Source organism: Scyliorhinus canicula, chromosome 8, assembly GCF_902713615.1.
Source record: "Scyliorhinus canicula chromosome 8, sScyCan1.1, whole genome shotgun sequence".
NCBI classification, from domain to species: Eukaryota; Metazoa; Chordata; class Chondrichthyes; order Carcharhiniformes; family Scyliorhinidae; genus Scyliorhinus; species Scyliorhinus canicula.
Window position 1 is genome coordinate 75,690,027 of NC_052153.1, and position 15,866 is coordinate 75,705,892.

The following is a 15,866-nucleotide window of genomic DNA, read 5'->3' on the forward strand; positions in this document are numbered from 1 at the left end:
AATGCGGCTACCTGCAGATGGCCCTGGAGGATGACCTCACGTAGGATTGGCCCCAGTTTCGGATTGAGCTGGCTGATTGACAGGTAATAGCACGGGTGCTGGTGTAGTGACAGTGATGGAGAATGAATGGTGTCATCTGAGAGAGGACAGCAGGTTTGTTCTCCATGGTACCACTTCCACTCCCCTAGGATGGCTCCTCAGCAATTCAGACAATGGGCTGGAGAAGAGATTGCTCAACTACTATGGAACCCTGCAAACTCCACTGGTATCCACAGCCATAATAATCACTGTTATTCATAGCAGAAAGCTAAGTATGCATGACTTCAGTTTGATTTTGGGCAACTTCAGCTGCTCCAGCTCAAGTGCGGCAATGTCCAGAAATTCCAGGTTGGAAAAGATAGTTTTCAAACTCTGCATAAAGCCATGTGCAAGGTTGATGATGGGCTTCTCGATGTTCCTTGACAGTGTATCAGCAAGTGTGCTGCAATGTGTTTCGGTGATGTGGCTGACGTGGTTGAATAGCTGCAGCCACACAATACTGCGTTACGAATATCGACTTTGAGACCTGCATGCTATTTTGCAGCATAAATAAATGAATTTTCATCCTTTTTTCCAATCCATTCCCTTCTTGTTTGTGATTACAGGGACTAAATGTGATAGCCTTGAAATCAGGCTCATGTGTGTAATTAAGCGTTGATTACCAGACAGGGCGTATATCAACTTCATGCTGCCTGCTCATTTTAATAATTTCAATATCCAGCCGGCTCCAACCATGCTCTTGATTGGCTGGATGCATCTGCAGAGACCAATATCACAAATGGTTAGCACAAATTAAAGGTATCCGACACTGATCAAAGCTAACCTGCATCTCTTAAAGCTGAGGTACATCATGGCTGGAGCAGGAGTCGTTAGTCATGCCAGAAGTGACCTATACCGCCGAAGCTAGGGCGCGATGTAGGTGAGATGTCCCACATCGGGTGGCTCCCGCCTAAAATGTTGTAAGAAGACTGAAGTCCGGTCCCAGGGAAATTCTGGAGGAATACAAAAAAGAAGAGAAAGAAGTTTTAAAGAAACTTGGTGAAAGATTTTTTTTTCTTCTTTTTTTGAAGGAAGAAATTTTTTGTTTTTCTATAAAAAAAGATTGAAGAAGGAAAGAAGGGTGAAAAAAAAAGGAAAAATGATAAGTCATTAAAGGATGCGAAAAGCAGTATCGAGGAAGGGAGGAAACGCGGGCTCGCCGTTGAATGAGAGGACCAGCAAAAGTGCTGACAAGATGGCGGATGTCGGACCGCATGGTGGGGCCGCACTACTTACGGTGGAGAAGATGACCGAGGTGATGGCAGTGGAGCTGGAAAAGCAGTTTGCGAGGCACGGAGGCTTTGAGGAAGGAGATCGCGGTCGCATTAAAGTCATTGGTGGAGGAGCCAATTGCCCCGGTGAGGGTAGCTGTGGCAAAGATATTGACCGAGGTGAGAGAGCAGGGCGCGAAGATGAAGGAAGTGGAGGAGGCCGTGTTGCAGCACAGCAACCAGTTCACCTCGATGGGGGAAGAGCTGCGGAGGGTGGTGGAGGTCAACAGAGGACTCTGAGCAAAGCTTGATGACTTGGAAAACCGCTCGAGGCGGCACAATCTGAGAACTGTGGGCTTGCCCGAAGGGACAGAGGGCCCAAGGCCAACAGAGTACTTCGCTAAGAAGTTGGCGGAGTTGATGGGGGAGGGTGAGAACCCCTACCGGTATGAGCTGGACCGAGCTCATCGGTCATTAAGGCCGAAGCCCAAAGTGAACGAGCCGCCAAGAGCAGGAATTATCTGCTTCAATAAGTACTGCATGAAGGAGAAGATGTTAAGCTGGGTGAAGCAGAAGCGCGAGGTGCAGTGGGATGGTACTGCAGTTCAGGTCTACCAGGACTTGACGGTGGAGTTGGCAAAAAGACGAGCGGCATTTGGATGAGTGAAGGCGGCACTGCACAAAAAGGGGGTGCGATTTGGTATGGTATACCCGGCGAAGCTGAGGGTGACTTATGATGCCAAAGACTTTTATTTCGAGACCGTGGAGGTGGCTGAGGCGTTCGTGAGGGCAGAAGGCTTGGGACAGATGTGAGGAGCAGAGCTGGAAGAGAGACTGTGGACTGTGGTTGGGGAGCTGGAAAATGTATAAATGCTATAACTTTCTTTTTACTGATGTGTATTGTAATTTACTTCTCTTCACATTGTTACAGAGTTCAAGTTATTAGTTGGGTTGATTGGCATTCTGTGTTGCGACGGTTATATCTTATTTTAGTGAATTGTATGGGTTGGATTGTTGTTTTTGTTTTTTCTTTCTCTGGGACTGGGTTGTGGAAGGGGACAATATATCTTGGCGGGGGGGAGCCACCCGCGCTAGCTAACTAAAGTCAGCTAGTGCACGGAGGTGAAGTGAGAGGAGGGCTGCGGACATTGGAGCCTGGTTAGCAGGTTTCGATGGGCCTACGAGGTGAGCGAGGTGGTGGAAGGGACTGGAACTTGGTGCAGGAGCTAAGGTTGGACAGGTCACGGCTGCGCTTGCTGGTCCCATCGGGGGGGGGGGGGGGGGGGGGCATCATTAGAAGGAGCAATAATGGAGCAGGAGATAAAGGATGCGACTGGGAGGATGCAGTCGGGGGAGGTGGCAGGGCCGGATGGGTTTGCGGTGGAATATTATTAGGTGTTGGCTGGGCTAATTGTGGAAATGGGAGGGGTGGACCCTTGGAGGTTTCAGCACCCAAGGGAACTGGACTACTCGTTTTTCTCAGCAGTCCAGAAGGTATATTCACGGATCGACTTTTTCGTGGTGGGGAAGGCTTCGCTGGCTGGGGTTAAGGGCCGGAATACTCGGCAATTGCAGTGTCAGATTATGCTCCGCAGTGGGTGGATATGGTACCGGTGAAGGGGGTAGCACAGAGGCTGAGGTGGAAATTAGATGTGGGACTTTTGGGGGACCAAGAGTTCTGTGACAAAATTGAAAAGATAATTAAGGAATGTGTAGGTTTCAACTGTACGGGTGAGGTGTCGAAGGCAGTTGTCTGGGAGGCTCTAAAGGCGGTGGTGAGGGGTGAGGTGATTTCGTTTAAGGCCAGGGTGGACAAAGAGGAGAGGTTGGAACGGCAGAGGGTAATAGATGAGATGTTGGAGGTAGATAGGAGTTATGCAGAAGATGGGGACTCAGCTGGAAAAGAGGAAGGAACTACAGGCGAGCTTTGACCGACTATCTACCAGGAAGGCGGTGCGCCAACAGAGATGAGCAAGAGGGGGCAGTTTACGAACATGGAGATAGGCAGCGGGCAGCTATGTTAGCAGGTCAGCTCCGGAGGGAGGCAGCGGTGAAGAAAATTGTTCAGGTGAGGGATAGGGCAGGGAAGTTGGTGGTGGCTCCGGATCTGATTAACAAGGTTTTTGAGGAATTTTATGAGAGATTTTACAGGTCAGAGCCACCTGGGGGAGACCGTGAGATGCAGGAATTTCTAGATGGGTTGGAGTACCCGAGGTTAGGGGAGGGGGACAGGGCTACATTAGAAGGAGCAATAATGGAGCAGGAGATAAAGGATACGACTGGGAGGATGCAGTCGGGGAAGGTGGCAGGGCTGGATGGGTTTGCGGTGGAATATTATAAAAATTTAAGGATAAGCTGGCACCCCTGATGGTGGGGATGTTTGAAGAGGTGATAGGGAGGGGGGTGTTGCCACAAACTTTGGGGCAGTCATCGATTTCCCTGTTGCTAAAAAAAGATAAGGATCTGACGGTGTGTGGGTCAGATAGGCCCATATCACTTCTGAATGTGGATGCAAAAGTATTGTCGAAGGTACTGGCGGATAAGCTGGAGGAGTGCCTCCCGAAGGTGATAGGTGAAGATCAGACGGGGTTCGTGAGAGGGAGGCAGCTCTTTTCAAATGTTAGGGAGGTATTGAACATCGTTATGGCACCGGCAGAGGGGAAGGAAACAGAGGTGATTGTGGCATTGGACACTGAGAAGGCATTTAACCGGGTAGATTGGGGGTACTTGATGGCAGTTCTGGAGCAGTTTGTGATTGGACCAAGATTTGTGAACTGGGTAAAGCTATTATATAAGGAGCCGAGGGCGAGTGTCCGCACAAACAACATCAGCTCGAGATACGTTTATCTCCACCGAGGGACTAGGCAGGGATGGCCTATGTCCCTCCTGCTGTTTGCACTCGCGATTGAGCCATTGGCCATCGTATTAAGAAGTTTGGGGGTATGGAAAGGAATAGTACGGGGGGGGGGGGGGGTGGGATAGAGCATAGGGTGTCCTTATATGCCGATGACTTGCTGTAATACGTGTCGGAACCAAGTGTGTCGATAGGGGGAATATTGGAGCTGCTTCGGGTGTTTGGGTCTTCCTCGGGGTACAAACTAAATCTAGACAAGAGTGAGTATTTTGTGGTGTCTCGGCCGGGGGTGGGGGCAGGGGTGGGGGGCTGCCATTCCATAGGGCAGGGACTCACTTTAGGTACCTGGGGGTGCAGGTTGCCCGGGAAGGCGGGGTGGGGGGCTCCACAGGTACATTTGTAGTTTGGTGGGGAGGGTGAAAGCTGATCTGGCAAGGTGGGATTGTCTCCCTCTGTCACAGGCGGGTCAGGTACAGGTGGTTAAAATGAATGTGTTGCTGCGATTTCTGTTAATTTTTCAGTGCCTACTGATTTTCCTGCCAAAGGCTTTTTTCAGAGAGATTGAGGGAAGGATTACTTCGTTCATTTGGGGAGGGAAGGTGGCCAGAGTTAGAAAGGTGCTGCTACAGAGGGGAAGGCAGGCAGGGGGCTTGGGTCTTCCGAACCTGATATATTACTACTGGGCGGCGAATGTGGAGAAGGTGCGGAGCTGGGTCAGAGGGGTTGATTCCCAGTGGGTCAGAATGGAGGAGAGTTTGTGCAGGGGGTCGGGATTGAAAGCACTAGCAACAGCGCTGCTCCCGATAGCACCGGGGAAATACTCAGGCAGTCCAGTAATAATAGCTTTATTGAGAATTTGGAGGCAGTTTCACCAACACTTCGGGTTGGGGGCAGGGTCAAGGGAAATGCCAATTCGGGGGAACCACAGATTTGAGCCAGGGAGGTGTGATGGAAATTTTCGGAAATGGGAGGAGAAGGGGACTAAGACTCTAAAAGATTTGTTTCTTAGGTGTCGGTTTGCAGGATTGAAGGAGCTGGAAGCGAAGTATGGGCTGGAGCAGGGGGAAATGTTCAGATACGTGCAGGTTCGAGATTTTGCCAGAAAGGAGATACAGAGCTTTCCGGTGGAGCCGGCCTCCACATTGCTGGAGGAGGTGCTGATGACAGGGGGGACTGGAGAAGGGAGTAGTGTCAGCTGTTTACGGAGCTATTTTGGAAGAGGAGAAGGCACCACTGGAAGGGATCAAAGCAAAGTGGGAGGAAGAGTTGGGAGAGGATGTGGAGGAGGGGGGATTCTGGTGTGAGGTGCCCCGGAGAGTGAATGCCTCCTCCTTGTGCGCGAGGTTGGGGCTAATACAGCTGAAGGTATACAGAGCACACCTCACGAGAGCAAGGATGAGCTGATTCTTTGAAGGGGTGGAAGATGTGTGTGAACGTTTGCGGGGGGGGGGGGGGGGGGGGGGGGGTTGCGGGGAGGGGACTGTGTGTGTTAATGGCGACTATGGGTAATCCCTCATTCCTTTTTGTCATTTGTTTGTGTGAACATGTGGGCTAATGTTTGGGGTTTGGTGGGAGGATGGGATTGTGTTATTGATATGGGGATTGACATATTTGTTACTGATTATAGTTTATTGTTGGTGGGTGTAAATTTGGGAGAAAATGTGTAAAAGGAGTAGAATTTAAAAATTTTTTTTTAAAAGAAAAGTGACTCTGACCTGGTAAACACAGTGGAGTGGTATAACATGGACAAAGAACAGGCTCCAAGGTTTTGGATGCTGTACGGGAGGCCTTGATGGGAGAGGTGGAAAGAGGGAGAGACGTCCTGTATCTGCAAGAAACAAGGAGGTATTTCTGTCCTAGATTCCAGTTGTCAATGCCAGGAGAAGAACCCTGAGAAAATGCCATATAATAAGAAGTTTATTGACCGTGCATGAAGGAACCCACTACGAGCTGGCACAAGGCTTTGCATAGGTCGTTGCTACAAATACAATGTTTATAAGATTGCTATGTCTTCATTTGGACTATCTCTTTGGGATTTGAGGGAGGCATTAAAGAGGTCATGTGATCTATTCTGGCTGATAACAAGCTTGGGTGGCTTGGTTGGTAAAGGAAGGCCCAGGTTGTAGTACTGGGAAGAAGTTACAAGATGGTCACAGCTGTAGACAATGGCAAGAGCAACTGTGATTACTTTGGGTAGACTGTTGGTCTCTAGGTCTCACAAGGAGGTATTCGGAATGAAGTTTTATTAACAGTTATACTCTAAGCTTTCTATTTAATTGCAAGGTAGAATAGAGTTGTGGGTGTTTAGCAGATTGCTAATTAGCATTTCTACCTGCACATAAGGCCATGTGATTCATGTTTCCATGGTGATGGGCTTTACGAAGGAAGAGGCCATAGAAAGTCATTGTAGTATTGAACTACAGATTTTTCTAATTTTTTTTCTAAGACTCAAAGTGACAAGGTTGGGAGTCCTTTGGCGTAATGGATCGCATCCCTGCCTCTGAGTCAGAAGCTCTGCATTTACGTCCCACCCCAGCGTATGTTAAAAAAAATGTATTTTATTCCAAACATATGTAAAAAACAGAAAAAAAACCCAAAACACTCCACAAACTCACAGTCCACAGTTTGTACAATTTTCCCCCTTTTTATCCCCTCCTCTCCCCTCTCCTCTCCTTGCCCCCATCTCCTCCCCCTCCTCTCTCCTTCCCCTCGCCCCTCCCCACGACAAACAATTCATCAAACATTGTCATGAACAGCCCCTACTGTGCCACGAAGCATTCCGCTGACTCCTTCGCCACCATTGGGTCTGGCCTGACCTACAACCCCACAATCTTAGATAGTGTCCCGAATATCACCTCCTAGTATCTCTCCAGCTTCTCGCAACCCCAGAATGCGCATGATTCGCTGCCGTCGCCCACACTTCTCGCTCTCATTGGCCACCCCCTGGAAGAACCCACTCATCCTCGGCTGGATCATATATGCCCTGTGTACCACCTTAAACTGTATCAAGCTAATCCTCGTGCAGGAGGATGTTGAATTCGCATTGCGCATCACCTCTCACCACAGTCCCCAATCTATTTCCCCCCACAACTCCTCTCACCATTTGTTCTTGATTTGTTCGCCGGGATCGCGCTCTCCACCCACCCTGCTAACAAGTCAACGCAGCACTTAAACTGCTCTTGCACAGCCACCCCACTCAGCTGGCAGTCATGGCGCCAAGGCGACTGGCCTCACGATTCGGGGTGCAGACCTGGGGAGGCTCCTTGAGGTGGTCAAGGCCAGGAGGGATGTCCTGTTTCCCTGAGGGTCCTGGAGGTTGAGCCACAGGGCAGCCCGTGCCACCTGGGGTGAAGTGGCAGCAGCTGTCAGCTCAGACAGCGTGAGCAGGCGTAAGGAACCAAGTGCCGCAATAAGTTTGATGACCTACACCGGGCTGCACAGGTGACTTGGCACCACCCTGCACCCCCAGTCCCCCCAACGAGCCTGCACATGGCACAGCCCCCACCCACCCCCCACCCAGCTGTGCCCTGGTTCGCCCATGCTGGCCCCTGCCTAAGCTCCTCAATGATGGTGTGCCCTGGCAATGACTTTCTTTCACCAGGTGCACGGTCTGAACTACAATGTGCAGCTCCTTGACCAGCATGGTCTTTGGGACTCTTTGTTGGCGCTGCCCAACTTGTACCCGGATCTTCTCAAAGTCTGGAGCATGGTCGCCACGAGCCGCAGGTTTCCCCCTTCAGGAGTAGTGGCTGTCGTTAGGAAGCTGCTACTCAGGAATCCGCACCTCTACCAATATCCTTTCAGGCAGAGCGGACGGCTGTGGCTGCCGGGGTGACCAGGATAAGGGACGTGCTGGGTGGCGGAGGAGTGGGCTCGATGGCGCCGCATGAGCTCGCTGAGTGCAGAGTGGTGTCCGTCCAGTTCGCGGCCGAAGCCATTCAAGGCCTCAAATTAGTCGTGCTCAGCCCCGAGGGCACACTCGGTTTAGGGCCGTCACAGATGTGCGGTGGTATCCCAGCTGAGCGAACCCCTTGGACGGAATTCCACATTGATATCAAGCCCCGGAACCTCCTCTGGGAGCTGGTGCCCCACAATCCTAGCCACCTTGCAGACATACGCTCAGTGCTTTTTCGCACTTCGCAGAGGGGTTTCCGTTGTGGTAATCTAAAATAGCCTCCCGCAAAGAATGATGGGAAGCTGCAGTTTGTGTATTTGCAAATGGCAGCCTAGACGTAAGCAACAATCCACACCTGCTGAAGACAGGTGTTCCCAGAACAATGGGTCCAGATAGAAACTGCCAATAAGTGGCAGACTCTGGGGTGCCTGTCTGCCTTATTTGGGAAAGCCTACGTGCCCTGGTTACAAATGGCCATGGTCGACCTGGCCCCGCCCAGCTATCAAGGTGCCCACCCCTAATTGGCCAAGATCGATTAGGGTGATCGAAACCCTATCGATCCATTGGATCCTCACCTGGGACTGACCAAAAGGGCATGAACGATCGGAGGATAAGAAGAACTGCGCAACCAGCATTCACTCTCTGTTGGACCGTCTCTGCACCTCACCTCCGACCGCAGCACAGCTCCTGACATCAGCCAAGTTCAAGGATCTGTGATATTTACCGAAGAACGACCATCAAGCACAGACAACCTACTCGAACTCCAGTCGCCACACGTGAGGAAACAGATAAAGGCCTTATCTACCCTGCACCTAGCCGGTCATTTGGAAGTTAAGTCAAGGTTGTTTAAATTGATAGTTATAGTCTTAGTGTGCATGAACGTTGATTACTTAAGTATATAACCTTGTGTCTAATAAATAAACTGTGATTGAACTGAATTACTTTTGTGATTATTTGTCCAATATACTGGCACGCTCACACACTGTGGTTATAAAAGAGCAACACTGTACGACCTGCTGCTGCACACCCTTCACCACCTTGTCCTCTCCCGCCATCCGTGGGCGTGCCTCATTGCCGCAGAGGTCCCCACTGGAGGTCCCTCAACGGAGGCGTTCTCCCCCTTGGGGTCCTGTGGTGGAGGGTGATGCCCGCGGCAGTACCGTGTAATTCTCGGCTGCACTGGTTCATGGACTCCCTAGAATCCTGCCATTTCTGTGGTCTCATAGAATTTACAGTGCAGAAGGAGGCCATTCGGCCCATCGAGTCTGCACTGGCTCTTGGAAAGAGCACCCTACCCATGCCCACACCTCCACCCTGTCCCCATAACCCAGTAACCCCTCCCAACACTAAGGGCAATTTTGGACACTCAGGGCAATTTATCATGGCCAATCCACCTAACCTGCACATCTTTGGACTGTGGGAGGAAACCAGAGCACCTGGAAGAAACCCACGCACGGGGAGAATGTGCAGACTCCACACAGACAGTGACCCAAGCCGGTAATCGAACCTGGGACCCTGGATTTGTGACACAATTGTGCTAACCACAATGTTACCGTGCTGCCGTGTCTTGTGGAGTCTGTGAGCCATGTCTATGTTGAGTGTCCTAGACTGCATTCTCTTTTCAGTTTCTTAACAACATTGTTGTCAAATTTTTATTGAGACTTCAGCCCCACGCTCCTGATCTCCGAGCACTCGGCGCCGAGAGGGGCGGGGAAGGCGGAGGACCTCCTTGTGAACTTGCTCCTGGGCCTGGCCATTAACAGGTCCAGGCAGCAGGTGACAGAAGTGGTCATCCGACCAGACTGTCTGCCCCTCTTCCGCGGCTTCATTCGCGGCCAGGTGTCTCTGGGGAGGGAGCATGCGGTGTCCAGGGGCGCACTCGAGGCCTTCCGTGTTCGGTGGGCAGCGCATGGTTTGGATTGTTTTATTGACTGCTCGTCCCACATTTTGATTTAATTTTTCTTCTTACGTTTCCATTTCTCTTTGTTATTTTTGGGCTGTTCTCCTATTAGGAGCAGCCCCCTTTTAATTTGTCCCTGAGTTGATTTTTGTTCTTCTATTAAGTTGGTGCACCCTAAAATATTGCCTCGAATCAGGCTTCGGGTGATTGACAGATAACTGCCACTCAGCAATTAGGGTGGGGCAGCTCCAGCTGACTAGACCACTAAACTTTTAACTGAATCATGGGAGGCCATTGGTATGGAGTGGCTCCCGTTAATTATATAGAAATAGTGCTTAAATGGCATTTATTGGTTTCTCACCACGCTATGATGGGATCCCGATTTCGCCTATGGGAGTGGTCCGGTTGCATCGCAAACATCTTGCATCATTGGCTTTGTCTTTATATGCTGTGTTCGTGTAACCTACCTCTTCACTCTCCTGATGAAGGAGCCACACTCCAAAAGCTAGTGATTCCAAATAAACCTGTTGAACATTTCCAAAAAACGTTTGATAAGGTACCATATAAAAGGCAACTTAATAATTTAAGAGCCGATGGTGTTGGGTAGTATATTCGCATGGATAGAGGATTGGCTAACTGAGGCAGAGGGCTGGAATAAGTGGAGCATTTTCAGGATGACAACCAGTGGAGTGCGACAGGGCTCCATGCTGGGGTCAGAATTATTTACAACATATATTAATGACTTGGAAGAGGGAATTGAATGCACTATTGCCAAGTATGCAGATGACACAAAAATAGGTGGGAAGGCAAGTGGGGAGGATGACACACTAAGAGTCTACAGAGGGACATAGACCTGTTAGGTGAGTGGGCAAAAACTTGGCAGATGGAATATAATGTGATAAAATGTGAAGTTATGCACTTGGTATAGAAAGAATAAAGCAGCTGAATATTATTTAAAATGAGCAAAACTGCATAAAACTGCGCCACAGAGTAATTTTGGGTTCCTCATGCATAAATCAGAACCAGCTAGCATGTAAGTTCAGCAGGCAATTGGGAAGGCAGATGGAATGTTGACCTGTATTTCATAGGAAATGGAGTATTAAAATAGGGAAGTCCTGCGAAAACTTTACAAGGCACGAGTTAGACCACCCCTGGAATACTGTAAACAGTTTTGTTCTCATTGAATGGTGGATCTCATTGAATGGTGGAGCAGACTCGATGGGCTGAATGGCCTACTTCAGCTCCTACATCTTATGGTCTTATACTGAATTAACATGAGATAAGTATGAACTAACAGGCAATCTGTGGTTGAACATACCACACTGCACATTAAATGGCAGATGCGACCAAGACCCAGCCCATGGATTTCTCAGCATCCAGATGCTAGTGACCACAGTGATTCAAAAAAATCTCTTTAAAATTCTGTCTCCCTCATATTTCAACCGATGCTTATATGAAATACAAAAACTAATCACATGAACAAGGCATTAATTTGAGGAATTTACTCATTGTTATCCTCTCCCCAAGGTATCAGGTGTACTCCAGAGACTGAATAAAATGAATATGGATCTTTTAACATTCATAGTCTCAGCAAGTTACTCGGAACTGTTCTTTCCGCACCATGGAATATCCGTAGAAGGGGGGCAGAAAGCCCACTTAGACACTGATCAGGATTTCTGCTGCATTTTAGGCAAAGTTACGATGGCAAAGCAGGAGAAGCTCCAAGGAAATTCCTGCATTTGTTGATAATTCTGGTTCATTCCATTCTTGTCTCGAGAGGTTTTTGTCCTAGTTTGGCCTGACTTAATATCCCTGAGATCAAAGAGTGGCACAGAGAAAAAGGAGAGAAGCGGAAAAGGATGGAAGCCACTAGTTTCCATCCAAGCATTAAATAAACAATTATAGCAGTGCGCCACCATTTTGTGCTGTTTGAAAAGAATATATTACAGTCCCGAACTGATTGGTGTACAGGGTATTTGGGTACTTGTAGCTACCTCATCAGATATGAAATTCTCCCTGTATTATTGTGAATTGAGTTATGATGCTTATTGATCTCATAAACCTGGTGTATATCAGTCATTACACAGGAATGCAATTAGTAACAATATCAGAAATAATTTGTGTGCAATTTTTGACAAGCTGACAGCAAGCTTCTAAAATCTGCATTCGTAATTAGGTTTGGGTCTTTTTAACCCCTGGAGACAGATTTTCTGGACAAAAGATCTTTAAACTGTCCATGAAATTGCACAATTATGATATACATTGTGCATGATTTAATGGAAATGGAACAGAGTCCCGTTTTGGGCTTGCACTGCCAAGAACAACCCTGCTATTAAATAGGATGCTGCTTCTTTTCTGCACTTTGGCGAGGAACACCTCGCTTAGGCTGCATTTAGGCAAATTTCCTGCACCAATGATCTCAGCTCGCCAGTTCAGGAAGAGATTGGGGTGCCATTATTAAATGTCACCCCGATCTTTGAACCCCCATCAGGGGTGCCAGAGTACCACCCTGCCCAGAGTCCAACCACCCAGGGGCCCCCGGGTCGCCTGGGGGATCTCCCCAAGTGCTGGAACGCCTGCTCCACATTTGTGGAATCCAGTGCTAAAGGGCACTCGCTGAGGGTGTCCGAGGCAAGGCCGTTGGATCTCGCATCTTGGGTAACTCTGCCGCAGATATATATTCAAGAGAGCCTAACTGCTCACTTGAATATGAAAATCTGAATCCCATCCTTTGAGGCAGAGTTCGGGATCACGACGCCTTGTGAGATCTCTTTAGATCTTGTGAGGCTGACAAAGCCAGTAAATTTCACAGGATTTACCGGCCTCGTCGTGTCCTAAATCGGGTACAACGAGGCCAATAGTTCGCACCCATTGGCTAGAAATATGCAGATTATTGGAAAGAATTACAACAAAAGGCAAGATAACAACAGCAGGCCTGTGTGTCCATTATTCAAAGTTCATAAACAAATTGGAGCAATTATTATTCCCTAAAGCAGGCAGGAACGGGTCAGGTGTTAAGTGGGTGGTTAATCGTTAATTTGAGTCCTGAGCTTGATCTGCCTCCAATTCTCCCACTGCTGGTTTATTAGAGGCAGGACAGGAGTGGGGGTGGGCAACCAACCTCTTCCAAGACGATGAGTTGGCAATTTAAATATATTAATGGGACTGCAAGCCTCCTTTGTTCCGCTGTTTTGAATTTAACCATAAATAGACAAGCCTCAGGAAATTCGGCTGATAAAACTTGGTGAGGACTTTTGGATCAAATAGGTGAGCATCTTTCCTGCTGGATCAACTGTGTGGGTCTGGAAGATCATTAATGATTAGACATCTGTCTGACCCGTTCTGAACTCCTCCTGACCTTTCCCTGAGACGATCTCCAAATCCCTCATCCAAGTTTCCAATTTCTCTCTCAAGCCCCCAACTTTCACCTCTCTCCTGAGACCTCTGATTCTTTTCCTGCAGGCCTCTGTCACCTTTTCCCCCTTTAGTCTTCTGATACCTGCACCTCTGAGGCCTCCAATCCACCCTCAAGGCCTTCGATGCGTCCTCCTGCAAGACACTGGGATGGGACATCCCTCTGGGTTCTCGTGATTCATCCCCCAAAGTTGACCACTGCAGAATTCCAGATCTGATGAACTTCTGGAATTGACCACCCCACCATAAACTGGGATCAACCCAATTCTTAGATTGGTACACCATTCCCCCGCCCACTCTCATAACCATCGCTGGGGCATGGGCTTACCTGGTTGTGCGGCCTCCTCTAGACTGCTCTCTATTCCTCCCCTCTCGCTCTGGTGGACCCTGACTAGAGGCTAAACCTGTCAACCAAATTGAATTTTGGGCAGTAAACCTGTCAGTGAGAGCACATACATGATAATATGTGCAACCCTGATTTCAAGGTTCCCTCCACTCTACAGGTCCCAAAGCTCTGATGGGTCAGGTAAGTTAAGATCCAGCCCAATCTCTTCCCCTCTATCATGATATTTTGCATTAATACAATGGCATAATCAAATATAAACATATCTCACAAAGTATCTTAGTTCATAGAATCATACAATTTACAGTGCAGAAGGAGGCCATTCGGCCCATTGAGTCTGCACTGGCCCTTACAAAGAGCACCCAACTGAAGCCCACGTATCTACCCTATCCCGGTAACCTAGTAACCCCCAACTTAACATATTTGTGTTGCCTGTGTTGCTAGTTAATATATTTGTGTTGCCTGTGGCATAGTGTTAGTAAGTGGGTTTATTTTGTTCAGAGAAGTTGTCCTTACAATAATTCTTTATTTTTCAGAGAAGCTATCAGTCGAGTGTGTGAAGCTATACCTGGCACTAAAGGGGCTTTTCGAAAGAGAAAGGTATCTTGACAATTCTTTCTTTTTAAATTGGAGTTGCTCGCAGCAGAAGCTGATTTTGCAATCTTCTGGACATGTGATAATGCCTAATAGTCAGTCTGAGAAGGGTTAATTGTATGATCCTCTGTTCCCCACAGCGAAGTTGAGCTCATAGGCAGCATAGATCAGAAATAGGGCTGCAACATAGAAGTCTTCATTCTCTGACTCACTGCTAGAAGCACAGAATCATGGTATTGGCACCATACTATTTTCTTATTCTCACACAAATTATTGAAGCTGGAAATCCCGGTTTACCCATGTAACAAAATTTTTGAAGCACAACGCAGTAAGAATGTTTTTACTTTGTTCCAGTTAACGGTGCGTTGCTTGTTCCTAATGAGTTTTCCCCCTCCTCCCACATGATCACAGCAGCTATTAAATTATAAAGTGGAAATGATTTCCAATTCCCTTCCCTCTTTTGCTGGATTATTTTAGTGCTCTGTAAGAAGGAGTTTCATTAAATAAAGAATGGAGAAGTCTGAAGCAATACTTGTCATATTTTATATGCCCCATCTATCACACTGTGGCTGCACTGTGTAGTCTGCATGATGCCCTGCAGCAACTTGCCAGGCTGCATTAGCAGCGTAAAGTCAGGGCTTATTCCTGGAAGAACAGATGGAACACCATCTCCTCCATATGTCCTCTTAAAGTCATGCATTTATCCAGACTTAGACATATATCGCTGTTTCTTTATCATCAATGGAAAGAATACCTGGAACTCCCAATTTACAGCACCATGCAAACGCCTTTATGGACTGCAGTGGTTCAAGGCGAAAGCATATCACCTTCTAAAGTGTATATAGGAAAGAGGAATAACACCTGCTTTGAAGGTCATGTCCACTCCCAAGAATTAATTTAAAATATTGCTGATTTTGTCTGTTTTGTTTTGTAATTATTAGAATTAAGAAGTGAAAATATGGTCAATCACTATATCTGAAAAGCAGAATTACAATCCAGTGCTTAAATCTAAAGACATCTCTACAATTTGGGATCATTTATGAGATACATGCGGGGCCTGTTAGCTTAGTTGGCTTGATGGTTAGGGTGTGGGTCAGATGAATACCAACAGCATGATGTTTGATTCCTGTTCCAGCTGCTGCATATTCGGGGACTGTCTCTGCACCCTCCCCAAAGTAAAAAAATCATGGTCAGTGTTTGGCGAAAAATCAAGTCATGGTCAGGGTTTGGCGAAAATTCGCCAAGGACCTGCCTTCGTTTAGATAACTCAAGAAGACGAAGAGATGAGGTGCATGGGTCACAGTTATCTTTGTTCGTGTCTTCCTGCAGGTGACAATGTGGGTAATATTTTTTGTGTAACTTGCCTCTGCAGCCACCAAGTAAAGCATTGTCTAGTGTACTTGGCAAGAGCAACCTGCAGTTTGCTGGAATGAACATCACTCTGAATATTTCAACCAGCAGCCTAAATCTAATGACACCTGACACAAAACAGGTAGGCATTGTGAGGTATAATACTACTTTAACCACACATCTCAGATGTAATATGCATGCAATGTCAGATACACTGAAAGCCAGAA

At 47.9% G+C, this 15,866-nt stretch overlaps 1 protein-coding gene across 1 annotated transcript in view; it reads left to right on the forward strand.

Moving 5' to 3' along the window:
• The window catches only part of shc3 (SHC (Src homology 2 domain containing) transforming protein 3), a 279,288-nt gene that overhangs the window by 111,934 nt on the left and 151,488 nt on the right, over positions 1–15,866 (forward strand). The window contains exons 3-4 of the mRNA XM_038804769.1: positions 14,232–14,295; positions 15,662–15,781. Of these exons, the coding sequence (XP_038660697.1) occupies positions 14,232–14,295; positions 15,662–15,781 (184 nt within the window). The remainder of the gene's footprint in view (positions 1–14,231; positions 14,296–15,661; positions 15,782–15,866) is intronic.